This window comes from Ambystoma mexicanum, chromosome 3p, assembly GCF_040938575.1.
Source record: "Ambystoma mexicanum isolate Mex_15411 chromosome 3p, UKY_AmexF1_1, whole genome shotgun sequence".
Lineage (NCBI taxonomy): Eukaryota > Metazoa > Chordata > Amphibia > Caudata > Ambystomatidae > Ambystoma > Ambystoma mexicanum.
In genome coordinates, this window is record NC_090925.1 from 223,575,105 (window position 1) to 223,603,068 (window position 27,964).

Below are 27,964 nucleotides of genomic sequence, written 5' to 3' on the forward strand. Positions count from 1 at the left end.
AGAGATTGGTCGAACCAGCCCCCGAGCAGCAATCGAGGAAGCTGTCAGATGCAGGATATTAGAAGAAGTGGAAACCAAGTGACCGGAGAAGCAAGCAAGAAGCTGGAGGCGAACCCTGCTGCTCCACGACTGGTGAGCCCAGGCAGACCGTGGCAAGATAGGAGCAAGACCTTCAAGAGGAAATGGACCGTGCGGTCCTTAAGCCGTGCCGATACTGCAGAGCACCAGCATCTGCAGAGTCACTGAAGTGAAGCAGAAGAGGCAGGTGATTGCCGACTGAATATATCAGGCAGGCCCGAGTCCCGGGAAGAGCCATCACCATGCAAGAATGTCCCTGAGCGCAAAGGGAAGTACGGGTGGGACGGCAGGGATAGTGGGACACACCAAGCTCTCCTTCACACCTTCAAAACACTGCATGGGCTAAAGACCCAATAGGGCTTTGGACCCACAACAGATGGGGGAATTCATCACAGGGAGTGTTCCCCGGTACAGTGCTCATGTAAAAACCACTAGACACCGGAGAAGGGTCGGAGACCCACAGCATAAACGGGGAAGGATTAGAGAGGATCTTCCTCGGCACAGTGGTCACAAAGAAACCACCAGAGAAGGGTCATGGACCCAGAGCCTAAAGGGAGAAGCATCAGAAGGAATCTTCCTCAGCACAGTAATAGTGAAGAAACTCATTAACCACCAGAAAGGGCTCTGGAACCCAAAGGCAGAAAGCGACACAAGTCATCTCCCTCGTGCCAATACTTCGCAGGGAAGTGAACCAAGTGGGCCAGTTCAAAGAAGAGTTCAAACTAGAATTGGGTGTTGAAGGTGTGAAGCTTATGGAAAATAATGAACTGAGAGCAAGATGCCAGGAGAAGAGTCATTCACCTGGTAACCCGGACCAACAGTATGGTTCTAAAAGGGCCTGGCGAAGGGAATCATTCCTCTAGGCTATCTGAAACCAGATATCAGGAGAAGGTACACATTCTCCTGACCCACCAAGAAGCAGAAGCAGAGCCAGGATTATCTAACAAGTGGGGCTTGAAGCTGATGTAGTTGAGTCCTCCGCATTGACATTAACATCTGTAAATATCCACACAGCGCTGCAGTGGGAAGAGAGGCATATAAATTGTGGCTTCCCTGTTCAAAGAGCACACAGTTTGGCATAGGAATGAAATAATATAGTGGGGATAGATTTTAGATTTCAAAATCCCAGCACAAGACAAGACTCCCACCCTAGTACCATAGGACCCACCTGTTGCTGTGGCGACTCATTACTCCTCGGATCTGCCGGCGTGGAAGTTGACTACGGAGCCAAGAAGGGCCCCACGGTTGAACTCCTTCCTGCCACAGGATGCGAGCTTGGTGCATGATGATGCAGATAAGCCCTTTTTTATAATCTGCATGAGCCTGCACCACACAAACATCTTCGAAGAAATCACGGCTGAGCACAATAGAGGAATAAAGGTGGAACATAGGTAGTGAAGGCAAGTCCCTGAAAGCTCACACCAGAGAGAATACAACCCACTAGGCAAGAAAGGCCCAAGTCAATATTGTAAGAATAACAAGGTTTAATCTCACACTCAGATGAGGGCAACAGCAAAGAACTCTGCTTCTAAGAGCTTTCTGATGAGCGGGTACAAACAGAATGTTATAAAGAAACACATCATCGTCATTTACGTAAACATATACAGTAAAAGCCTGAGCGGCTGGTTGGTGTGCCCCTATACAGGATCGGCCTGCCCATAAGGGATGCCAGGTCTTTGGTCTGTCAGTCTTCCATAAGTGGGTGCTGCAGAGATCATCTTGTTCTCACTGACGAAGGCTAAAGAACAAATTACCTATACTCCGTACACAATGATACTTTGTCATTGTACAGTGCAACTGGCAGGCATTAAGACTGGCACACAGGAGGTTCTGGGGTACTTTAACTTTCACACACACATTCCACTCCCTCCCTTTCGTGCCATCCAGCTCCATGGTCTCCACCCTCATTTTGAACTATAATGTATCACTGCCAGCACCTCACAATACAAATCATACAATGTTTGCTCAAAGTCTTGCACTCTTTATTCTCTTTGAACATTTCAGGGCTTGTTACTTTGGGCTTGGTGGTCAAAAGGCACCTAGTGCCATGGAATTTACAGATCTTGAGGTTTAGTTAGTTATATGGGCTATAACTCGTGGTTGCCTGGAGATGAGCCGGGTCATGCTTTGGCCAGTGTGAGATAACATGCACACCAGGTGCCGGGTCTATGATCACAGCCTTGTAGGGCACATTCCTTGCAGATAGGGAAACATTTTTGCAACACTGTTAGAACAGTGAATGAGCTTCATAAAGGTCAGGGGTGTGGGTTGTCCTCTTGGGAGTTTGGGCATGGCTGGAGATTTCCCTCGTCTTGCAATTAGGGCCTAATGCAAGAAATGCTGCATTCGCTGCACAGGCCTTGTCTTCACACTATGGTTACTAACATCTACAGAGAATGCAATAGCATTTATAAAAATTGGCAGTCTTGCTAGCACCTTGGGCTACACTATGTGGGTTGATTATATTATGGTGGGGTCCTACCACTGTCCCCCATTCCCTTTAGCCCATCATAGTGTTTTGAATGCTGCTCGCCTCACTCTAAAGCTATTAGGCTGGTGGGAGTGGTCATTCCCCTTTTTGATACTTCTGCAGTAACACATTCTTTAATACCCCTCCGCTCCCGCTGTCTCTTTTCTGCTTCCACATATGGCTGTGTCCCCTTAATTGGTACCCATGCCCTGCATACTGACCGCAGACTCTCCCCTCTAAGATGTGTTCTTAACCTCCCGCGCAAGGCACACATCTCCAAGGCTAGCAAAGATGTCCACTGGCTCCCAATACGAGACAGAATCAAGCTACGAACTCTTGTCATTACACACAAGTGCCTCTCCCTGACTGCCCTGCAATACCTATCCGACAAATTCGCTAGACACAGTACTTCTAGACCCACCAGAACTCCCTACTTGCACCAACTCAGGGTCCCTAAATTCAACCTAAAAACAGCAGGAGGTTCCAGTTTCCCGGTTTTTGCAGCTCAATGTTGGAACACCCTCCCTCTTGCAATCAGATCGGAAGCCTCCTTTTGGCCATTCAGAGCCATGGTGAAATCATGGCTCTCTGCCTAAACACGGTGGTACTTACTCACGCACCCTAGGTCTTAACTATACCGTGAAACAGATCACCATGTAACCCGATCCGCTATTTTGTATTGTATTCTTTGCTTATTTTTTACTTCACCATTTGTCTGCACCATTGAATGTATGTACTTTTCCTGCTGTGCGCAACGATATGTAACTATGTTGTCCATATGATTATGCGCCCAGCTACCCGAGGGTTCGGTCGCGCTCTATGAATAAACTAACTAAACTAAACTAAACTATGCACATATTCCTTAGGTGAACAAGTCATATATATGCATCCCCCATAATGAGTAATGATAGTATGGTATACGTGATCAACTTCATTTCCATACGGGATGGGGGGCATTTCATACTTAGGGCCACATTGTGAGAGATCAGTCTTGACATCAATATCTTTTGTCTCGCGAGGTGCATTTGAAACCCCAATTGATACCATCATTCTTGCTCTACTGGGTGCCACATTGGCACAACACCTAAGGTCCAGTTGACAGGTGCAGAAAATAACAAGGATGAACACGATGATGGGCATCAACATCTCATGATCGCTCTGAGCCATATTTTTGCAACATTGTAAGCTTCGAATTATCTTTTGCCTGCGCCCTGTTGCCCCTGGGTAAGGTGCGCCATACAAATAAATAAACAAATAAACAAACAAGCAAACAGGGCCCGTCAAATGCCATGGTGAACTTGCCACTCTCCTGTAATGATGTGGGATAACAACGCATTCTCTGCATCCTCTGAAGGCACAAACGTGCAACAGGAATCGCCAAACCTTTAGGAAACCCTGCCTTCCATTGCTGTTAACATGTCCAACACATATCGGTTTTGCAACCTCATAAGTCTCAATGCACGCAACCCAACCTTGATCATGTTGGACATGTTCTCTGTATCGTTCGCGAGCTGAACCAGCTCTCAGCACACGATCTGCAACCATTTGGCACTTACTGCGGCCTGCACTCACGGCAACAGTAGAGATACAAAAAAGGATTCTGCTGAGCTGAAGAGCCTGTATTCCTCTGGTATTTCAGTGAGCAATGCAAAGGAGTCTTTGGAAATGTAATTCAATCTTTTTGCCCTCTTTGATTGTTGGAACTGTCCTTTCCCTGGCAGGATGTGGACCTCCTGTGTGGACAAAAGGTTTTTCTCTTCTTCTTTGAATACAGGAGGACTAGTTGGCTTCTTGACAGGCAGTGCTCCCCCTTTAGGTGTTCTTCTGGGATTACTACTAGTGCTGAGTGCAGCGTGGTCAGCGATCAACAGCACCTGCATGATGGTGGGAGGTGCAAGTATGCTTGTTGGCCACAGACCCAGCAGAAGCTCACGTATTCCCACAAGAGTCTCATTTCCGTTTTGGCACATGGAGAGAAAGTGAGATGGAATGAGCTAAAATGTAAAAGAAAGAAATCACAAAAATATGACATGCTTGAAGAAATGGGTGTTATGAAATGTTAATGTGATGGGGCCAATAACATCATAACAGGAGTTGGGAGCAGGAAGTGTGATATCCATGTATTATAATTAATAAAATATCATTGACTGCATGCACAATGGATTTTGCAAGTAACCTCTTAATTCTGCACCTTATATAGCAACTCAGTCTGCGACCTAGTTCCACCACATGGTCACAGAAGTCTTTGGTGACTTGTAAGCACTTTATAACATAGAGTTGGGACTACTTTATCTCGTAAATTGCAAGCAAGTTCTGAGGTTAGAACTCGCTTATAGTAAGAAAATGATATCAGTACTTGCCTGCAATAATTTATTACAGGTGGAAGTGACGCAATGGCTACTCATGCACAGATGAAATGTGGTTTAAGTGGCACCTCACATCCGCTGTCATTGCAGATGGCCCATGCAGCTCCAACATAATAGTGCAGAGAACATTGATCATCACTTACTCTCTAAGAGTACAATTATATAGACAGTGCAGTACCAAGCTTTGAGGGTATACAAAGTACTTGTTCCTGGCAAAAGCAGCTTGGGCAACGTTTTACCTTGTGTAGAGTGCAAAGCAAAGCTTCAAAGCTTTCTCTGACTTCTCTTCACTGTCCAGACAGCCCTGCATGTTAATCACGCAGTGCTAGCGTGTAAGTGTACCGTGTGGGTCACCAGTTGAAACTCTAGCAGTGCTGGCTCAGTACAGTTTCACTCCCTGGAGATGTGATGACTGTTCACATTCTTATGTAGGTACTGTGGCACAAAGCGACTACCTGCTGAAGCAAGCGCTATATAAAAAAAACATTAATGGACATCTGCTTTCAGAACGCTACGGGCAAAATGCCTGCCCAAAATATGTAAGAAGAATCTTGCAAGTCAATGCAGAGTTCTATGAACGGATGAACATAGCTGCCAAGCGGCCCCACTCATGGCTGACACCATGAGCCAGCCCTGGCTATTCACTTTGCATACTGGGATTTTTATGTCCATAACTATGATGGGAAAAAAATAAACTAGCTCCCATCAGGCAACGGGAAAAACAGTACTGGCTCAGGCTACTCTCTAGAGATGAGGCTACTTGGTGACTATGTGTGAAGGAACTCAGCATTAGTCATTGTTTCTCACTATGAGAATGGTAAGTGAAGTGGTGTATCCTTATTTAGGATCCTATCCCATTCATCCCAGCTGGCTCGTTATATTACATTTCTCAATGTGTGATGTTGGAGCTGGCCAGTTATGCTATAATGCTCTAGTTGTGGTGTCAGTGAATATTTAGTGTGGATTGCAGACATTCTTGTGAAGGTTGTGTGGCTGACGCTATGACGCTATGACAGCTGTACAATTGTGCAAGCATTTCTGCAGGCAGGTGCACAACATTTGGCTCTCGAGACTTTTAGGACTACTACTGCCATCACCTGTAAGTGGTTTCAACCCAGCACACCACCCAAGTCAATGCCTAGCGTGTGATGCCCAGCTGGAACCCTTAATTGTATATTTTTATGATGTACCCTTATATCACGCCCCTCTCTTTGAATCCCCCCCGGTCTCACTGAACCAAGAAGTAGGTTGTTTTGCAAAGTTAAAAGTTTTATTTTATGAATTGAACAATACATATCACACTTTTATGAATTTGAACAATATCTAGATATCACACTATTAATATTTATACAATGATCATTTTTGGGTGATATTACAATAATCAACAATCTCTTTAATCAATAGGAGCATGGACGAGAAGAATAATGTAGCATAGAATAAAACTTTGTGTGGGTTCAATGAAATGCAAGGATAGGAAATTAATGCAGCACAGAAATAATACATTTGTGTGTTCAATCAAATGCAATGTAATCACTCTTTCCCCCTGATACTACACAATCCCCCCTACTATGCAATATAGAGATGGATGGAGAGAAAGCAGGTTTCAGGAATAAACACTCTACAAATGCAGTTTCAATCCCAATTACCCCCAGCAAGCTTAGAGAGAAACAGGACTGGTTTTAAACAGGTCAGATGCTTTTGAATGTGGCTTTTAATGAATGGGAAAAACACTAAAAATGATTTTAATTCTCTAAATTGGATTCAGAACTAGTGGGAGCCGCTTTGGATAGCTTCAATAAACACTAGCCATGATGGTTGAATAACTAGCAGATAGGAAACTGAATTCAGAGGTTGAATGCAAAGAAATAGCTATTTTACATGTGGTGAAATTGAGCCAAATGCAGAATCGCGGCAAACTTTTCTGCGCGCGTGAAGCGCAATTGCGGAAAAACTATAAGGAAGTTGAAATGCTTTGGATTCGTTTGAAAACTGAGGATATTAGCTTCAATTTGACACTTAAATTTCGTTCCTAGCATGCACGGTTCAGAAGTTATGAAGGTTTTAGTAAAGGTCGATTTTTCTCAAAAAGAGTCAAGATTTCAAATGAAAGATGCGCTTTTGAAGATGACAAACAAGGATTGGCCTTACACTAAGGGGCTATGAAGATGCGAGATACCAACGGTACAGCCACCAGTCCGCTGAGACACTTGCCTTCTTCAGCAGAAATATATTAGTGCAAAGATGATTTATCACTACAATTACCACAGGATTATATGGATGAGAGAAGGATTCAGGATAGGCAAACGAGATTCTGTAATGCAGTTCTGGATATGATAGAATGGGTTGGATGGGATTACTTAAAGATAAGAGATTGGCTATGGACAATTCTATGATAAATACTCACAACTATGGCTTTGGAATAGGCCCGTCAGGATCTGGCAAAAGGGTTTTGGAATGGAATCTGCTAGCCACCGGACTGAAAGGCCATAGTGGCGTACACCCTATTAGTCGCGTATCGATAGATATATTCTAATTTTCAATTGTCACTCCACATGGAGCTTAAAAGAGTGGCCATAATGCCTGTTAAAAAAAACGAATTTCCACAGTAACTTAAAGGAAAGACATAGAAACCAGATTTTATAAAGATATAAATAAAATAAAGAAAAAGGAAAATTAGAATATATCTATCGATACGCGACTAATAGGGTGTACGCCACTATGGCCTTTCAGCCGCTTTATACTATATTTGCAATTGTTTCAGATTGAGCTATCATGAACTATTGACTTGGTCAATCGACACCATGACTAATGTATAGCAGTCTCTCGCATCTCGATTTACGCACCCGCAGCCCCTTCATTTTGGATTGGTCGGCATTGTACTTTCTTCATCACTCCCTGTAAACTATCAGGTAAACCAGATTTCCATCTCTACTTTTTTCCTCACTTACATCCTACCATTGGGGTTTTATGATTGGTGGCGATTTTGGGACCTCCATCCACACAGTACTTGAGCCCATCCTGGGAGCCACCATTGGTTATTTATGATATTGAGGAAATCTACCATTTCAAGTTGTACCGTGGTCATTGGGAATGTATGCAATACCATTCTAAGTGAATGTAAATACTTTTGCATGATTAAGTATCTATGGTCTGGAAATAGTGTCACAATCGAACTAGTTTCTTAAAACCTGCAAGTTTTCAATCCTTTAGCATGAATGTGCAAATATAATGTGTTTACATACTATTTGTTTACATGTCTATTTATACACATTTTTTTTAAAGTCTGTTTAGGCCTCAGAAGAAGAGGTTCTTATCCTCGAAACGCGTCGCCAACTGAAAAACAGACTACTAACAACATTTCTTCATATTGTTGTTTGTTTGCAAGAAGATTGTGATTGTTTTCACATGTTGTGTTTTCTTTTGGAAAAAAAAACTTCTGTTGTTTGGTAACCTCAAACAAAATATACACATTCTTGTGTTCTACAAAATTTGTTTTTGGTCTATTATTGTTATCTACAAATTGAATTAACTGTCTCGAGTTCTCAGTAGTTGGTTTTTCCAACACATCACAGTGTGCAGGGGATGGGAGGGTTCTACGTTTGAGCCTTCTCCTTCTTTTGTTTTGTTATACATTGAGGTCTTGTGCCAGGACCTTAGTTCCTCCCCCGCACCTAAAATTCAATTGACATTTGTTCTTGATTATCCTCGTAAATAATCAAACAGATTAGGAGTGCACTAATTTATGTATTTTTGTTTTTTTTTGTTTATACTAGAATCATAGTTTAGCTTCGAACTCTGGGTCCCAATGTCATTGTAAAGGTCGTTTCATAAACTATTTGGAAATATGTAAATTATTTTGGTAAGAAGTATGGTTCCGACAATAATCAACAATTATTATTTCCTCATAGCACCTATTATAATTTCAAGTCATATGCATAATTGAGACTTCAATGAAACATACAATTCCTTTTGTCCACTTAGATGTAGGTCCAGGCATCTGTTTCTTTGTTTACCCTGCCTGCTATAAAGTAATTTACATTCTTTCTCCCTGGACTAATGGGACATCTGTTGCCTTACCTTTGAGAGCAGAGAGGATAATTCCACCCCCCTGTCATCATGTGGTGGACTTCTGTTGCATGTCATCTGTCAATCAGTCCAGGGAGGGAACCTTAATATACTTGAATTCGGAGGGGGGGGGATTATTCAGAGTTCCCATCTACTAGCTGGATCATTGTTTATTCAGTTATGTTATTCCATCCCCCTGATAAACATTGGCCAGGCACAAGGTCCATCCATTTCCTGGCTGGCAGAAGCTTCAAAGAGATTTTCCAGATAGGGCAGGCAGAGCTTGGTAAATGTAAGAGGAAGGGCAATAATTTGTGGCGTTTGAATCTCATGGGTAAAGATCTTTGTGCCAATTCCAACTTTTATATAAATTCCTAGGAACAGCAAAATAATGATGCTTTTACATTTTGCATTTGCATACATTAAATCTACTTTACAGCTTGCAGAAAATACAAAACATCTCTACATTTTTCTTTGTGCTGCACATGTCAGTATTTTTCCATAGGTTAAAAAGTCACCACGTTCATTAAAGTCGGCTCTCAAATTACTCCTGTCAATGGTCCTATTTAAAATGTTCTTTGCTTCCAAGTTGCAGAATGCACACATTTCAATGGTAGCTCTTTGTGTTAGCAAAGCTGCACTTTAGGCATCAGTCCCATGTAATGGAAATTAGTTTCAGGCCTTTGGCCTAGTCACTTGAATACAAGGCTCATTTTAGTGTTTTTATTTTTCTTTCTCTGAAAACAGCATTTTGATGTTTGGCAGTTGTGAGTGAAATGCTCCCTTTTTGTCTGTCAGCCGGCAGTGCGCCTTCAATGTTCTGCACTTTAAGGCTTGAGTCAGCCAGACACCGTTTCCTTTTATCTTGGGGCTGAATTTACCCCACAACATATCAATATGATTAAACATATTGCACAAAATAAAAAAGGCTTCAAGCAGCAACTATTAGATTTCATTAATGGGCATTTGGTGAATTTCAGTAGCTTTATTCTGAGTCTTCATTGGTTCTAGTTCTGGAACATGTGTTGACAGTGGGTTTTCACCATGAATTGATACATTCAGAGGCAACAATTAAAGTAGAATTTGGGGCAAAAACAGCAACATTACCACTTCAGTCCTTGTTATGCTAGTCTACAAACATAGTACAAAAGATGCCTTTGTGCAAACATGTTTAGATAATATGATTGGGACAAAACCTGTGTGCCCCATGCTGTACCACCTCAGCAACAAAAACAGTGCTTAATGCATTTGCTCAATTTTAGCACTGGTGCACATTTTAGCTGACCATATCTCGGTTGGCAAAACCAGTTTTTGGGGCAACTGGGGCACATTTATCTGATCTGCTGAGGTTTGTTCTTGTTAAGGTTAACTGCTTTGTGAATGTTTCAGTTTCTGCTTTTAACTAAGGTACAGACTTTCATGTTTAATAATCACTTTAATACGATAGTAGGAACAGGACAAAACTGGTCACAGGATGTTGAAATATAACCCATGTCTGTGTTTTGCCACTAAGGGCACGTCTATTGATAAAGAAGGATTTGCAGGACCTTTCACTTGATATGTCTTCGAGAAAGCTGAGGATCAAAACATGTCCTGTCTTTAGACTCAGTGCATGAGATGTTAGTGGCTGTTGCCACAGGCTTACCGACACCAATTTGATGTGCAGAACTAGGATTTCCATGGATGGAATCGGAAGGGTATAGGGTACTTGATCAAACTGGGAGAAGTAGTCTCACTCATGTAATTGACAAATCAGTGTCAATATAACCCTTAGCTTGAGTCTGGGCCTAATATGTCATGCTGATGTCAGGAGCAAAACAATCACCAAGCAATCATTAATAGGGCTATTGCCTGGAATGGCGTCCCCCAGCAGGTTAGTGATCTCAGCCAGAAGGAATGAGGAGAGAAACTGTCTAGGGGCCTCATTACACGGTAGGGATTTACCGGTACCGGTAAAATACCGGTACCGGTAAATCCCTGCCGCCTTACTACGAGGTCTCTTAGCGGGTTGGAGCTTTAACGCCTGCTTTTTGCAGGCGTTAAAAACCAACCCGCTAAGGGACCTCGGAGCTAATTACGGCACCGCAAAATTGCGGTGCCGTAATTAGCGCCTTCCCCATTCCCATAGAGCCCTATGGGGCAGAAATGGGAATGGGGAAGGGCAATGGCGGAAGGGGGATTTACCGCCCCTCCAACCTTGGGATGGGGCGGTAAATCCCCTTTCCGCCAAGGCGGTGCCGGTATTTTACCGGCATGAGCCATGGCGCTAATAGCGCCATGGCTCACCGCCTACCGTGTAATGAGGCCCTAGGTCTGATTCCTGCCATGGTAATACAAACTCTACCATTCCCATTAGCCTGAACTATTAGTGCACCTGAATATCCCTGGGAGGCTTGCTTGGGACAGGGAGGATTGGCTGATGGGTATGGTTTCTTGGAAACCCAAATGCATGTGCTTCAGATGCTGGAACAGCTGGATAAGTATAAATAATAATAATAATTTGGCATTTATATAGCGCTACGAACCCTCCTGGTATCTGAGTGCTTCTTATTATTACCCACGGTGTGTGGTGCTCATTTATCGATCTGGGAAGAATGAAAGGCTGAGTGTGGCCCCGCCGGGATTCGAACCTGCGTTAGCAGGCTCTGCACAGATGTCAAAGCGAGCGCTCTACTCCCTGTGCCACTTGACCAGCTATGTATCACAAAGTGCTGCTCTAGTGACTGGCTTACAAAAGAGAACAAAGGGAACATGCTGCTGACTCAAGCCTTTCTCAGGTGTAACAGGGAATTCTATGGGCAGTGACTGGTTTACTTGACTATTTTTCTTATGCACACGTTCTTCGCTATTCCGTGTAAGAAAAATAGACAGGCACTAATGGTGCCTACAGGTGAGTGACCTTAATTTGCAAATGAGTTTTACGTTTTCACTGCGGTTGCACCAGTGGCGCGCTTTTAGATATAATTTGTGGATAACTTATTGGGCTTGTTTTAGGTGTTTTCTTCAGTAGTGGAATGCTAGTATTATAGTACACATTTTAAGTATATTGTTCCTATGCTCTCTGTTTATTTTAAGTGATGCAAACTTATTTTCAGGTGTTTAGTCCTAGCAGTTTGTCTAGCAGACATTCTACTCAGGAGGCAAATGGGATCTTGCAATCGTTCAGGGGCCTGCCCGACTTTAATTCAAGGAAAGAGAATTGCACCTGGTGCTTCAATTCGATAGCAAAGCCAAACAAACCGTTTGCTGGAAAGATGTAGGACTAGGAGCAAGGTTTGTGTAGCTCGAAGCGATGGAGGGAAAAACAAAGATGGGATGTGGACAGTTGCAGGAGGTCAGAGGTGCAATTGAGGACATGGAACTGACCATGTGACAGATTCTGAGATAACACTAGAGATGTACAGTGAGGGGCTCACACAACTACAATGGAAGGTAAAGTAAACACTCTCAGAAAGAAAAGAACCTGGAGCCCTTCAGTGCTACATTTGGGCACAGATGAAAAGGGACAATGGCAAACACAAAAGTCTCCCTGGGGGAAACAGCAGTGCATGCTATAACTGCCTGCTGGTATGGAACACAGGAAACCCACTGGACCCACTAGAAACTCACTGACTGAAACACCGGATTTCTGACCTCTACAAACAAAAGGAATCCATTTAGAGCAGGGACATCATTTGAAGAGTTTTAGCGGTCACAGCTGCTATCCCGCTGTCTCCCCTGTGACCCCTAGCATGGCCATTATGACCCCATTGAAATACATTTAATTTAATCTTTCATTTTTTAAACATTTACTATTATTGAATATGATGTTTGGATTTGAGAATTCTGAGGCACTGTTGTATGAATGTTTTACAAAGCCAGTGTCTGCCTAAAAGTATAAAATAAAAGTAAAACATACAAAATGGAAGCTTTATGGCTCCCAGGGTTGCAGGCACCACTGAGTCGCATGTTGTAACTTTTCAATGGGTTGCTTAGCAACCACAAAAAGTTACATAACTCATGAAAGAACGAGTTCATGCTTAGAACTAGCCTGACTCGTTCTAGGGCCTGGACCTGGGAGCAGGATGGCCAGAGCACTGCATTATGCTGGATCCCATACTTCTTCTCCTATCACTCACCCCCCCAGAAGGCCTGCAGCCTTCAGACTCCAGGCACAGCCGTCCCTTCCCTGTGCAGGACGCGTAGCAGCTGGCAGAGGGGCATCAAGATTCTTGCAAGGAAGTTTATCCCAGCCTAAGAGTGCAGAGAGGCAGCTGGAAGCATCAAGGCGAGACTCTGAATGGCTCTGTCACCCCCTGCCCCCTGTTTGGGGTTCATTTCACCTGGCCGTCTTTGCATGAGGCTGCTGCGGACAGGGAGGATGGGTGGGAGTGGGTTTAATAGGAAGTTGCATTTAAACTCAATTTGGGTGCCCTTTCACCCAAGCCAGGCTGAAGTTAGAATCTTTAATGGACCATGTGACTTATTTTCTGAAATGGGAAATATGACATTTGCACACTAAATGCTTTTCGCCACATGGGCAGTTCGGCTGAAAAGAGGGTACAATGCGGCGAGAAAGACAGACCAACACCAGTCGTTAAGGTGTGGGACATGGGGCCATGAGAGCATTTCTAATGTTTGCTTTCCCCAAATGTGTGATTGTGGACACATCACGCCTTCCTCTGTGCCTCGGTTGCTATATCTGTCTGAAATGAGAGCGCGGAAACACGGGTGTTAGACCCATCTGAAACAAATGGACATTTCTAGGCGTAATATTGCTGTAAAAAAGCATATGCACTATAGCACCCTTGTTCATGTGCAGCTCCTCCAAGTCGCTAACGCCTCAGAGGGCGCTAGACAATTATTTCCCCTCCCTCGCTTATTCACATCTTTCCTGTCATATAGTTGTGATATATGGGGCCCTGAAAGTCAATATATTGTAGCAAAGGTATAGCTTTTTATTGCTGTGTTGAAGGGATGTGCCTGAATTACTGAGCTCTGATGCAGAGTGAAGCACATTTACTTTGCATGAATCTGAAATCCACTGTCATAAGTTTGTTTGTAATATTTGCATCTTACATACCGGACCTATATGGATGTAAGCTTTGATTGCTGATTTAAGTAGTGACTTTGTGCTTCTTTGCAACATGCATATCAGTTTTATACAGTGTGCTGAAAACTACTGTACTAAGCATCTTTGCAATCCATTCAGACCATATAGGCTGGTTCTTAGGACCTCTATGGTCTTAAAAGCTAATGTACTTCTCTCCCGCCCTACAGGCGGTACCAATATGGCTCGAAAACGGCAAACACTGTGTACTCTTTGCAATGAGTTTCTCCGTTCTGTGAATCATTCTCAAATCCAAGGAGCTTTCAAATTCTTTCATGCGTCAGTGCTTGATTTGTGGGGGTGTTTGCCAGGGCAATTATTGTTGAGCCCCAGCACTTATTGCCTATGCCTTATTTTGATTTTGATGTGGAGTTTTGGCAACTTTATTTTTTTAACTGTCAGTCTGTAATAGTCATTAACAGGCAAGAGTGTGCACTGTTCACAATCTCTGCTTCCTGGGCCAGCTCACTGTCATTCCTGAAGCCAGTGACCCCCTGTGGCTAGGCAGTACTAGTTATCCATGTTAAAGAATACCAATAGGGTGGAAGGTGACAATGCTGGTTGCTCATGCTGGTCATGTCAGCACACTGCTGCAGTCAGTCTTCATGACATTGCTGACGCGCCAATAGTGTCATAACTGTCAGCAGTTCCAGAGCAGGGTGCATTGACAACAACAGGCACCGCAGCACCAACACAGGGATAATCCTAGGGATGTGCCCATTGCCAAGGAGGGCCTGTTCTGAGTGCCAATCCATATAAGAGAATTGTGCTGCAATGCTTGCTAGGAAAGTTTACCAGTTTAAAGATTTAGCTATGAATTTACCATAGGAGGATATCATGTTTGCCTTATTTTAAGTGGATTTCTATAAGTAATATTTATAGAATACCCTGATGGCTTGGAAACTATTAATAGCGGAACTGTTTGGAGCAGTATCGGACCCAACAGAATCCGAGGGTGGCGAGACCCTGCCACGTGTAGCGGATACTGAATGTGAGGAAAAAGTAGGCTCATAAAGGGGGGTGGGATTGGGGGAGCAGTGATCAAGACTAATTAGTGAATAATGGAACTGTTGTAAATTGCACTGCGTGTTTGGTTTGTATTGTTGTTTGGTTTGAATAAAATTAATAAATATTGTTAAAAAAAAGGAATATTTATAGAATCATTGCAAAATGTTAATGATGGTGCTTTGAAACACAGTTCTCCAGTAAAGCGCCTTACTAATGCTCAATAAAATAAAATAAAATAAACAATGATTATGGGCCTCATTACGAGTGTGCCGGTCCGGTAACAATGGTGCCGGTAAGCGTACTGGCACTGTTGTTACCGGACCGGCACACTCCGAGTTCTGTGAGCGGCTGCCATCCTGCACGCCAGGTCAGACCTGGGGGCGGGATGGCAGCCGCCGCCAGACTTTGACGGAAGCACCGGCACTGTTGCACATGGTGCCGGTGCTTCCGTCCTCCCCATTCCCATTGAGTCCTATGGGACTCAAATGGGAATGGGGAGTAACATTTTCCAGCGCCTGACTTCACGGACCTCCAGGGCTATAATGCCCCAGTGATTCTGTGAAGTCAGGCGCCAGAAAAAATGACATCTCTGGCGGCAGCCTGCCGGTTTTACCGGCACGGCTACCGCCGGAGTTGTAATGAGGCCCTATGTGTTTAAAGTAGTACTTAAACGTGTTTTGTTGCAGGACAAAACCAGTATGTTATTTTGTTTTATGTTATGTTGATTGGTATTTGTAAATCACATATCTGCTATAGTCAGGTATCTATCATCCCCAATGAGCCAGTGCAAGTTGCAGCTTTCATCCCAAATATGTTGAAACTGTGGGCTGCGGCCACGTTTGATGGCAACAGTGGTGACGAGATGCCCGCCTGATGGGTCACTGGGATGCTTGAAAGTATTTAGGTCCTGCCACTTATTTTGTTTACAAATTAAGGACTGCATGCAATCCTTGATTGAGATCACCATTCTGTTCTGGCTCAGTTTCTAAGGGTTGAATTCATTTCATGCCACCGTCATATGTTTTTTCTTTCCATTGCATGGCATCTTTTGGCCTTGGACACCTGCTTACATTCATAATTATTTTGGTGAAATGGGCCTATACACACTGATATTAACGCTACATATGGTGATCCATTCCTGAATGAAATGTGTGTCATATTACGTGATCTCGTAACCATATATTTCTTAGTGTACTGAGGAACAATGCTATGTGATGCCACTTCCAGTTTTGTCACGGGGTGAAAGGTTGTGTGCCCTCCCTTCCCGTGATGTCAGTCGGTGCTGTGGTCAAATGACATAACTTCTTGTGATGTCATCAGAGGTCAAGGGTCGTGTGATGCCACTTCTGATACCCCTGGCATTTTGGTGAAATCGCATAGCTGATTTAGAGGAAGCACAATGAGTCAAGTTAAGTGAACAGCAGGTGAAAAGAAGCACTGATTGGGGGCAAGGTTGGTTTAAAGGAGAATGAAGGACAATGCTGGAGGGAACACGCTGAAGCCAGGGAGGATTAAGTCGAAACACTCAGACGCAGGCTGATCCCTTTTGGCAAATGAAACAGAGAGAAACTGCCAGTACCTTAACAGGGACGTCATTTAGGGGTCGCCAGTCGCAACTGCGACCTCTGTGGTCTCCCATGCGACCTCTGTGGTCTCCCTTGCGACCTCTATAAAAAAAAAATATATATATTTTTTTTTTATTTAGTATTTCAAGCTCCTGGGCTGTGGCCAGCACCATGTGGCTCTTAACTTTTGGAGTGGCTGGCTTTCTTGTTTAGGCCCCTTAAAAAAAATAAGAACAACAAGAACAGGAGGGCCACGAGTCTAACACTTTCAGCACTGACCCTAAATAAGAAAGAATGGGAATACCAAATAATGTGAATTCTATACAATAATTGCTAGACTCTTTAAAGTTTTATTTCAGGCACACTTCAGGGGTGAGTCACTGATTTAGTCTGTTCTTAAATGCCTCAACTCAGCCTTTCATCCTTCTAAGGTCAATAATTGAGTACCAACACAAGTTGGGTGATATTGGGTGTATAGTTTTTCTATATAAAGTGCTTCAGCATAAGTGCTATATAATAACACGTCATTATCATTTGGTCATGGGCATCTGCTTGCATTCACAGTTATTTGGTAATATGGGCCTATACACACTGATCTTAACGATACATATAGCGATCCATTCTTGTATGAAATGTTCATCACATTATAGTGATATCGTAACCATATTTTTCGTAGTGTACAATGCTATGTGATGCCAATTCCTGTTTTATCAATAGGTGAAAGGGCTGTCTAGTCAAATGGTCGAAAACAAAGGATCGAATGACCATTTGATCGAAAGTCAAATGGTCGAAATAAAAAGGTTGATTTTTTTTTATTTATTTATATATATATATATATTTAGTTTAGGTTGGTAAAAAAATGTTTTTAATAAAGAAAACAGGGGGTTCGGGGGGGAAATCCCCATACATTTTTTTTTAAAAAAATGTGACCATTTTTTCGACCATTTGACTGTCGATCAAATGGCATTCGATCATTTGGTTTTCTACCAAATGACCTACAACCGGTGAAAGGTTGTGTTCCATCGCTACCCACGATATCACTTTGGGGTGAGGTCAAATGATATAATTTCCTGTGATGTCATCAGGAGTCAAGGGTCACGTGATGTCACTTCTGCTACACCTGGCATTTTGGTGAAATGACATCCCTGTACCTCAATGGCACAATATAGAGAATAGACAGAAACAGGCAGTGTCCTTACGATACAGCGTAAGCAGGCAATAACTGGCCGTGTTCTGATGACACCGGGAGAGGGCAGCAGCAGTCGCAGAAGCCATACATCACAGAGAACAGGCAGAACAAGTCAATATCCTTCCTCATGGCACGATGAGCAGATTGAATCAGGCAGAGGCGCTGAAGGCAAAAGAAAAGGCACAGACAGGCTGGCAAAGGAGCTGAGACATTGTTAGCCACAGGGCAGCTCTAAAACTCTCAGGAACCAGTTCCCAAGGGAGCACAGAAAGCTGGAGCTGAGGTTTGGGTAGGAATAATGAGACCGTAATTAATGGGTGCCAACACTCTTCAACTTCAGGTGTGGTCAATAAGAACGTGGCCTAGATTTGGGATAGCGCAGGGAATGGGTACTCAGTGGGAATTCTTAGCACTGCTGACACAAACCCTGATTCATGGAATTCTGCAGAGTGTATTTTTGCAGTGCAATGTCAGTACAAAGTATTTTTTGCCGTACAACAAGACTGCACTGCAAAAACACACTTTGCACAATTCCATGAATCAGGGTTTGTGTCGGCAGTGCAAAGTCACTTGGAACCATGCAAAACATTCTATGAATCAGGCCCTTAATAGGATTATGATATATGCAGTTCTGCACCCATCTGCTGTATGGGATCGTGGACAGAGATTGGCTAGGTTACACCGAGGAATTCTGGTTCATGTAGTTCTGTACAAATCACTTGCAAATTGATTACTTCAGATAAGATATACGTTTGTGTCTGAAGCCACATTGGCATCTGAATTATTTTTGATTCTAGGGTTCCAGTCAGCCCCCAGACAACGGCACATGAGGCTTGGAAAAACATAATAATTACCTGGAACTATGTAAGGTGAAATATACACACAGTGAATTTCAGTGGAGATAGTGTCCATACCTTTCTTCATTGGTTTATATAAAAAAAACGGAGTGTTTTTTATGCTTTAGTCATTTGACAACGCCAGCTCAACACCTTACCAGCTCAGTTTGCCTCGATATGAAAGGACAGGGTGGACTTGTAAGGAAGTAATATAATGTAACAAATGTTGTACTTGAACCTTCCATCTTCTCTTCCTCTGGTCCTCGGTATGCAGTGTCAGGGTCAGACTGGGGCGTAAAATTTACCCTGGAACAAATGAAAATCGGGCCCACAGTTAGGCACAGTAATTATTTCCTTCTGTGACAGACTATTCTAGTACCTACGGGGTGTTATTTAGTCAAGTGAGCTGCAATTTGTGCATTTTAAAGAAGATGCTTCCTGTGTCCGTAACACTGATCAAAACTATAGTTTCAAACTGAAGTAACTCATTAAACTGGCCCACATGAGCACGTTGGAATTCAGTCACTGCCCTGTTACCTTATAGGCCAGTCCGAGCCTTGGCAGTGTGGTTTCTCCAACATGGCTGCTGAGACACATTCCACTGTTAAGGTGATTGCAAGCAGTGTATGTTTGCAAGGTGACCTGTCTGCTAAGTGTAGGGTGACCAGATGTTCCTGTTTTGCCGACGATCCTGGAATTGGCCCCTCTGTCCCAGGAGTATTTTTAAATTAAACACCCCATCATGCTTTTGGGGAAACGGAGGGTAATAGTCCCCGTTTTTAAATTAACATTACTAGATTTTCAGAATGTTGGCATCCAAGAAGCAGCTCTATGCATTAACGTCTTGTGCCACAGAGGCAGGCTGAGAATAAATAGCAAGGCATGTCATGTCAAACAGAGCAACAGCTCCTTTGTTATTTAAGTGGCTTAAAACAAAAATTAAAGTGCGTTATAGTTGAGCTGCTGAACTTTTCAAAGTAAATTCTAATAACAATCAAGTAAATTCGATTCATATAACATTAAAATACATCATACAATCACTATTAATTAAAATGTATCATGCTTGTTATTTCCATGCTTTTATCAGAAGTCAAAACCGCAAACTTTCTATGCAGGTACTGTGGAACGGTGGGGGGGGGTTTGAGGGGTTGCGACGGTCGGGTAAATTGGGAAGAGTGGGAGTGGGTTAGTCCTTCCTTTATGTATTTCGCCAGGGGCGTTGCTAGGGGGGGGGCTAAAGGGGCTATAGCCCCTGATCTTTTGGTTGTAGCCCCCGATAGAATCTCAGGAGCTACAGCCAAAAGACTAGCTAGCCCCCAACCCCAACAGTTCTGACATCAGCATAGCCCCGGGTCTTTTCCAGACCTAGCAACTCCCCTGTTGTTCGCCATGCCGTTTTTGGTTGAAAATCTGCTCACCCTCGCAAAAATGCATCGTAATGTGTAAATGGAAGACATTTAAAAGACAAACTATGTATGACATCTCAATATAGATCAAAGAAAACCACTGATCAGTGCAGTGCTTCGGAATAACAGATGTCTTTGTGTTGTGCAGGGCGTGTTGCTGGTTCAGTCGGAAAGCTTGAAGCCACTGCGACGCTCGAAAAGGAGATGGGTTCTCACAACCATTGTACTTGAAGAGGGAGACACAGGGCCATTCCCAAAGATTGCTGGAGAGGTAAGATTCTTTGTCATGATGGTGCATTGATAGTTTTAAGTACTAGACATGGGCAGAGTCAATGACATTTCAGTCATTATACATTTTGTAGTATTACATGTCCCCAAGAAGGATTCTGGCTTCAATACATACTAAGCAAGGAAGAACTTCATGTAAAGAAGACCACAGTCCCCTCTAATTAACATAAAAGAGGTTTGAGCTCTTTGGTGTTTTTTTGTGATCACCCTTGACTCACCATGAATCTTCTTGCATTCTACACATTTAAGGCAAGTTCAAGGCAACCAGAGAGACACAATAAGAATCAAGCATATCACAAAGGGATGTTTGGGGTACTGTACAGGGCCAAATTGCCCATAAAGATAACTCAGTCAGTCAACAGACCTGCCGCAGTCATCCCTGTGCAATAGATCCATTGCAGGGTTGTCACTGGGCAGGGAGGCTCAGCCTGGAGCTCTTCTGAAGTTGATGAACTGAGTATCAGTGAATTGGGAAATAACTACCGTTGGTGCAAAAAGAAACAGGCCCGTTTCCATTCTGCACAAACCGCAAATGGAACTGTTTGTTGGTACAATATTAGGAAATATTTCCCTATTCAGTGATATTTATTGGATCGACCTCAGGAGCATGGAAGGCTGAATACTTCCTGGCTGCATTCAAGAATTGTTTACCAATCAGTTGCACACAGCTGTCTGCAGCAGGTCCATTAAGCACGTACCTGTCTTGCCAAATAATAATAGGACAGAGGGTTGTATCCTTATAGCACAAACACATTGTGTTCTGGAGGCACATGGTGGATCAGTGTAGCAAAGACAGACACAGTGCAGCCTCTCCACACTTTCAGTGGCCTTATGGAAAGCGTGAACACAACCCCAATTTGCTTCGATGGGACTACATTCCATGTTTGATGAACTAATCCACGTAACATAATGTTACAGTGTGTGCGGCTAGAAATATTCTTTGTCATTTGCTGTTTTTTTATATTTACTTTTTAAGTATTTCATTAAAGCAAAACAAATAATTTGTACTGATGAAGAGACATCTAACAATTTTACAAAACAAAGATATGCTCCTATTAATGTTTGTATTGATCATTTATAGAAAATGAAACATATAGATACATTCAAACGTATCTATTTCTGATAAGGTACATACATTTAACAATACTGTTTTTTTATTAAAGAGCCACATATAAAAACAAAGTGATAGCATGATTATTGAAACAAGTGTTTGCAATTGTGGAAGAGCTGGGCTTCCTTTCCTCAATTCCTTACTTTCTAGGATTTGATTATTCCTTTGCTTCGGAGCAACTTTAATGTCTATGCTCATGCAAACGTTCATACAATACATCCATGTTACACCTGCAAAGTGTTGATTTTTGACTGCTCAGACCCTGCTCGTTAATGGTGTCTTGCTTCTGTTGCTCTTATATCTTCTCACTAAGATATTTAACTTATGCATCAGAGGAAGAAAATTTCAAAATCTCAGAAACCGAACGGTACGGAATATTTTACAACAAGAAGACATTCAAATTTCTAAGACCCAAACAGCTTCCTCGTGAAAAAATAAATGATTTAGAAAAGGATATAACATTGCCAGACCCTGAGCATTTGTGGGTGCTCAATACAAAGTTTAGACTACTTGTACAATTTGCCACTTGCTTTGAGAGATAACAAAAGATATGTTTTCTCTTTACATATGTTTATGGCAAGATGAGCAATATGAACAGTACAGACTTTTTGTTTTCACTTTCAGAGCTTTCTCAACAACATATTTAATATTAGCACAAGGAGATAGTTATTGACCTCTTATCAGCCAATCAGAATGTTCATAGAGCAGTCAATAACTACTGGCGCTGCCTTCATTCGGAACATTCAGACTTCAAAGCAGACAGGGAAACAGCAATGTGATTTCCAGGCACAATTTATTTCAGCAAGAAAGTTCCTCTCTGGGAGGAAATCTTTCTTTTGTTAGAATATTCTATTTAATACACGAAATAGAAAGCTCAAATAGGGGGAAGGCTTTCACGTTCACTGTTTACTTTTACTTGACACCTGATGCATGCTCATGTTAAACCTGTTTAAATTCAACCAAGTTGGCAATTAAAATGCTTAACCTATGAAGACAACCATGTTATTTAAAACCTACAAAATAAAACCACTGTTAATTTATTAACTCAGTTTGTCTATTTAGTTTACTCACTACTAAGGTAAACATTACCTTCACCACCAACATTCCCAAACTTGTATTGCTACTACCACTATGTATTAATAGCCCTATAGATCTCTGTAGGGGTCATTATCACCTGGGATACTGGGTGGCAATTATCCTATGTTAATTACCCCATACTTAAATGAACTGTTTATGAAGATTTGGGAGCATTTAAAAGTATAAAATATAAGTTAAAAGTAGTCAACTAACTGGTTGTCACTTTAAGGTAGGTAGTTTACTACAGAAAATCAAAGGTAAGAAGCAAAAAGTAAGTATTTTACAAATATATTCAGAAAATTGAAATGTTTGCTCATGGGTAAAGTATAAGAAGCACTGTTTTCTAATCTGTTGGAGAATTGCGCCTGAAGTCTGTTCGAATGACAATGGGCCTCATTACGACCCTGGCCGAACGGGTTAAATGGCGCCGTAAAAGGTGACGGCGCCGTTGATCCCGTTCCGCCACATTACAAGGTCCCCTCGCGGGACACGTTAAGCATGCCTGGGAAAACCAGGCGTGCTTACCGGGTCCCGCGAGGGGAAGAGGGAGCAAACAACGGGCCATCTCGTTATGGCCCGTTGTTTGCTCCCTCTCCCATTCCCATTCAGCCGTATGGGGGCTGAAATGGGAATGGGGAAGGACCGTGTCCGGGTCCTTGAGGGAGGAATTACCGGGCCATCCTAACTCGGAATGGCCCGGTAAGTCCTCATTCCGAGGACCCAGACACAGATGCGATTTCGGCAGCAGCCATGCCGCCAATAGAGGCATGGCTACCGGCCGAACTCGTAATGAGGGCCAATGTGTACATTTCAAAACTTCCGATAAAGAAACCGGGGCATTTCAGAACAGCACAAAAAACTCCATGATCTGTGCTTTAAAAATGAGAAAACTGTAGGATCAAAGAGTAGCTTGACATTAAAATATTAATGATCCACGGTTCTCTTTTTCACACAGATTGACTGGTAATACATATACAAATGTACAGGCAATTTACCTATAAACTTCAACCAGTTTATGAGTTAAATTACTACATGACGAGTCACACACCCATCTATTATCCAACAAAGAGGTTAACTCCCTGTATGTGAACCGTATGTTGATTAAACAGGCTTTTCAATTGAATCACAAAGATCTGTGATCCAGAGGTGGCAGAGGACGGTCGTACTTGTGTATGCAGAACTTTACCAAAGGGTGTTTAGGGCAGTAGGACATGCACTATTACAACTAAAGGCAGAAATAAACATTTGAGAAGTAATTTATTTGGTTAAAAAACCCCACAAAAAACTGATGTAACCTTCTAAAGTCCAAGGCCTTGCCAATTGCCTCTTGCAAGCGATAGTTTGCAGCCCAAGCTGGGGTTCATGTGCCATGCCCGTAAAATAGCCATCTGGTTAATCATGTTAGACAATGCCCTACCTGAACTAGTGGCTGGCAGATAGCAGGGTGAAACTAGAAAGAGGTGTTAAGAGAACACTCTGTTTATGCAAATTGGATAGTACCGCGAATCCTATTTTTCCCTCTTCCCAAAGATTTTCTCTTTATCATCTTTGCCAGAGACAGATATTTCTGGGAATTAAAATATGAAATATATATTAGTGGTTTGGAAAAAGGATGTAGACAACACTATCATCTTCCTAGCATCACAACAGGATAAGAGCATGGTAAGGATTAAGCAAAAGGTTGATTTTCTTCAGTTTTGTTACTCTGACCTCTGGCCTCCGCTCTCTCTGATGTTTTAATATGTATATCCAGAGGCATAGACAGGGTGGGGACTGAGCGGGCAAGTCCTACCCAAAATATGGCATTTACAGATGTTAATGTTAATGCTGTAGGCCCAATGACATTAGCTTCAGGCCCCACTTGTTAAACAATCCTGGCTACACCTCTGTTTATATTCCATCTAACCAGGGTTTTGAGCGGGTTCTAGCCCGCTTGACATGAATGAGCGCATGCGAAACTTACCGGTGTTGCACATTACTGACATCGTTTACTCAACGGGCAAGACAGTGCTTCCTCACTTCCCCTTGGGAACTACTGATGCCCGCGCTTTAACTATGGAATTTGCCTCAACCATGGAAATCGCTCGGATCCTTTGCAGACTGGGCCATAGAGCGAGTTACAGCCCGTCCAAACACTTACGAGCTGGAACGTAACTACTCCGCTGCACATGCGTGTGCCAGGAACACTGCACTATAAGAAACACGGGATTGCCGTCAATGACCGGAAACCACCCCGGAAGTACGTGACGCTTGACAGGACGTGGTTGAACCCACGACGAACGTACGCGGGACCTGGCCAATAACCCCGGAAAGACTCAATCAATGTGAAGACGCGGTCAGAGTGAAAACGAATGGACGCGGGATTCAATATAAAAGCGAAAGGTAAGATTGACTGTAAACACGACTCTAGGAGGGGTTTGAATGACTCGGGTAGGCGCAGCTTCGTTTACTTGATAGACCGGTTACATACTGCCTAATGTGCATATCGTTTAACATGTAAGAACGGCTTGACAGCTGGAAGTTGTTTGGACAACGCTTTTACAGATTACAATGAGCGAGAACACACAACATGGTTGGGCACATTCTTCACTGCGAGAACAAATGACCCAAATTACAAAGGTTTAACTAGTGGGTGACTCATATGGAATTCTTTCTGTTTTTTACGCTTAGAAATTTTGAATCGGCCAGTGCGGAACTAAGTCGAAGACGTCAGGGATGATAAAACCGTGACTTTACGGAGTGGTACCTGTGGAACTTGAAACACAGAGCGAACACGTAGCTTTCTCCCAATGGGTAATTATAAGGCAAGATCTGTTAAGCCTTTATCCACGGACTGGCTTCTCCACAGTTTGTAATGGGACACTCTCTCTCCCCTCCCCCCTTTTTTCTCACTATAACTCACTCTAGTTCTTTGTGACCACTCGACCTCCAGAAACCAGAGGATCCTGTAGTTGCATTCGCAGCCTATATATTAGTGGACAGACTCCCGTTAAAAATAAGGGTGAGCGTTCAATTCTTGTGCAAACAAGGGTAGATAGGGATTGAATGATGTTTCTCCCCACCCTTACACCCCTTTGCCCCTCTCTCTTTTTTGTAATCATAGGACTAGTTACAGATAGATGGTTACAATCGAAATCGTGCCGTAATAACAGCTGAACCCCCTACAAATGTGCATCCTTGCCCCCCTAACCATAGCTTTATTTTGACTAATGACTGCTATGATTTAACAATGGCAGTTATTTGAGCGCAGTAGCGGAATGGGCCACTAATATGCCTGTTCTTTCTTTGTTTGTTTTGTTGCTCCTCGATAGGTGGTGAGCCCTTTTTCCTGATAGACGCACGGTAAGGGGACTACAAACCCTTAACGAGAAGAGATAACTTGAACTACAATTTGAAATGTTGTTTGAAGATTGTTGTTTTTAGCCATTGATTCTATTGTGGGATATTATATTGTTGCGAGATTGAATTTGCATGTCACTTCAATCCTTCAAGAAAGCCCCTGAAGAATTTCCTAACACTCATGACAGTTACATACTATATGGAAAGAAACATGTTGGGCAACTGGTGTGTGTGTGTTGAACGAAAATGGTAAAAATGCTTGTATTTGAGGATGAATGAAATGAGGATAAGTGAATTGTGCGAAGTGAGGTATGTCCGTGTGTAAGAAACAACACAGCACAGTACACTTTAAAAGCTTAGGAATTTAAATCACGTAGCTTACCACATGAAAGACTGAAGCTGGTGCATCCAATCTTGTGATTTGTTTCTTAGAGATTCACTGTAAGTAATGTTTGATAAAAGGACAGTGAGTTTACACCATTGGTGTTCTTAAAAAATTGCTTGTACAATTTAATAATAAAATATGTTTATTTTTATACATAAACTTGTACCGAAGTAGTTCTTACTCATGTGCCGAACAGTGGTTATGAGACAGGAATAGGAACCACCTAGAGTGAGCAGCTACCAGTAGCACTAGCTGTGTTGTCACATTTTGTGAAGGGTTAATCCCTTGATGCTGAGGGTATGCGAGTGCTCTTTATCCCTTTATCTCCTTCTTTTATTAGAATATATTCCATCTACAAACGCATCAAGCCTAAGAGTGGTGGAGTGGTGGAGGAATATAAATAACAAGAACACAATAGTCTCCAACTGCCCTGTAAACACGAGACAGTCATAATGTCTGAAATTCACACTATTGTTGCTAAAGACAATTATATATTGATATTGATATTGCTATTGATAGTTTATTTGTATAGCGCCTATACACGCATGTGTTTCAAAGCGCTTCAAGGCAAGAGAGGGAGCAAGTGAAAATACAATGACATTCTTAAAAGGCCTTGAGACATTAAGAATGTGAAATTAACTATCGTACTAGGCCTGATGACATTTCAGATAGTGCAAGAGCTTTGACAATGATAAGGAGGGGAAGGACGGAGGGGGAAGTAGGAGATGAGACAGACGACGACTATCATACTAGGTAGTGCAAGGGAATGACAAAAGGTGAGGGAAGGGAGGGTGGAAGGAAGGAGAGGAACAAAACTAGGGACTATTGTACTAAGTCTGACAACATTTCTGGTAGTGCTGGAGATTAACAAAAGGTGGAGGGGGGGAGGAGAGGAACAAAAGAAGCGACTATTGTACTAGGCCTGATGACATTTCTGGTAGTGCTGGAGATTGACAAAAGGTGAGGGAGAGGCGGGGAGAGGAACAAACAAGCGACTATCGTACTAGGCCTGACGACATTTGTAGTAGTGCTGGAGATTGACAAAAGGTGGGGGGGACAAACAAGCGACTATCGTACTAGGCCTGATGAAAATTCTGGTAGTGCAGGAGATTTACAAAAGGTGAGGGAGTTGGTGGGAGAGGAACAAACTTGCGACTATCGTACTAGGCCTGATGACATTTCTGGTAGTGCAGGAGATTGACAAAAGGTGAGGGAGAGGCGGGGAGAGGAACAAACAAGCGACTATCGTACTAGGCCTGACGACATTTGTAGTAGTGCTGGAGATTGACAAAAGGTGGGGGGGACAAACAAGCGACTATCGTACTAGGCCTGATGAAAATTCTGGTAGTGCTGGAGATTGACAAAAGATGAAGGAGAGGGGCAGGAGCAACAAACAAGCCATTGTCATACTAGGTCTGGCGACAATTCTGATAGGGTAAGTGCATTGAATATAGTGAGGGGAGGGAAAATACAGGGAGAGGAAGAGAAGACTGAGAAGCAGTGAGTGTGGTGAAAGAGAGGAAGAAGAATAGCCAGCGAAATATAGTGCTATAGAGCACATAAGCAAGTGGAGAGAGCACATCAAGTTGCAGAGGTCAACACTGAATACATAATGTTGCAAGTGCAAGCCAGGATTCAAGTCATAGATGGGCACAACATGACTCATGGACACTATGATTACGTGATGCTTAC

At 42.8% G+C, this 27,964-nt stretch overlaps 1 protein-coding gene across 1 annotated transcript in view; it reads left to right on the forward strand.

Annotated features, from left to right (window-relative positions):
* CDH26 (cadherin 26) overlaps nt 1-27,964 on the forward strand; it is a 551,648-nt gene that overhangs the window by 211,611 nt on the left and 312,073 nt on the right. The window contains exon 2 of the mRNA XM_069650706.1: nt 20,221-20,343. Within this exon, the coding sequence (XP_069506807.1) occupies nt 20,221-20,343 (123 nt within the window). The remainder of the gene's footprint in view (nt 1-20,220; nt 20,344-27,964) is intronic.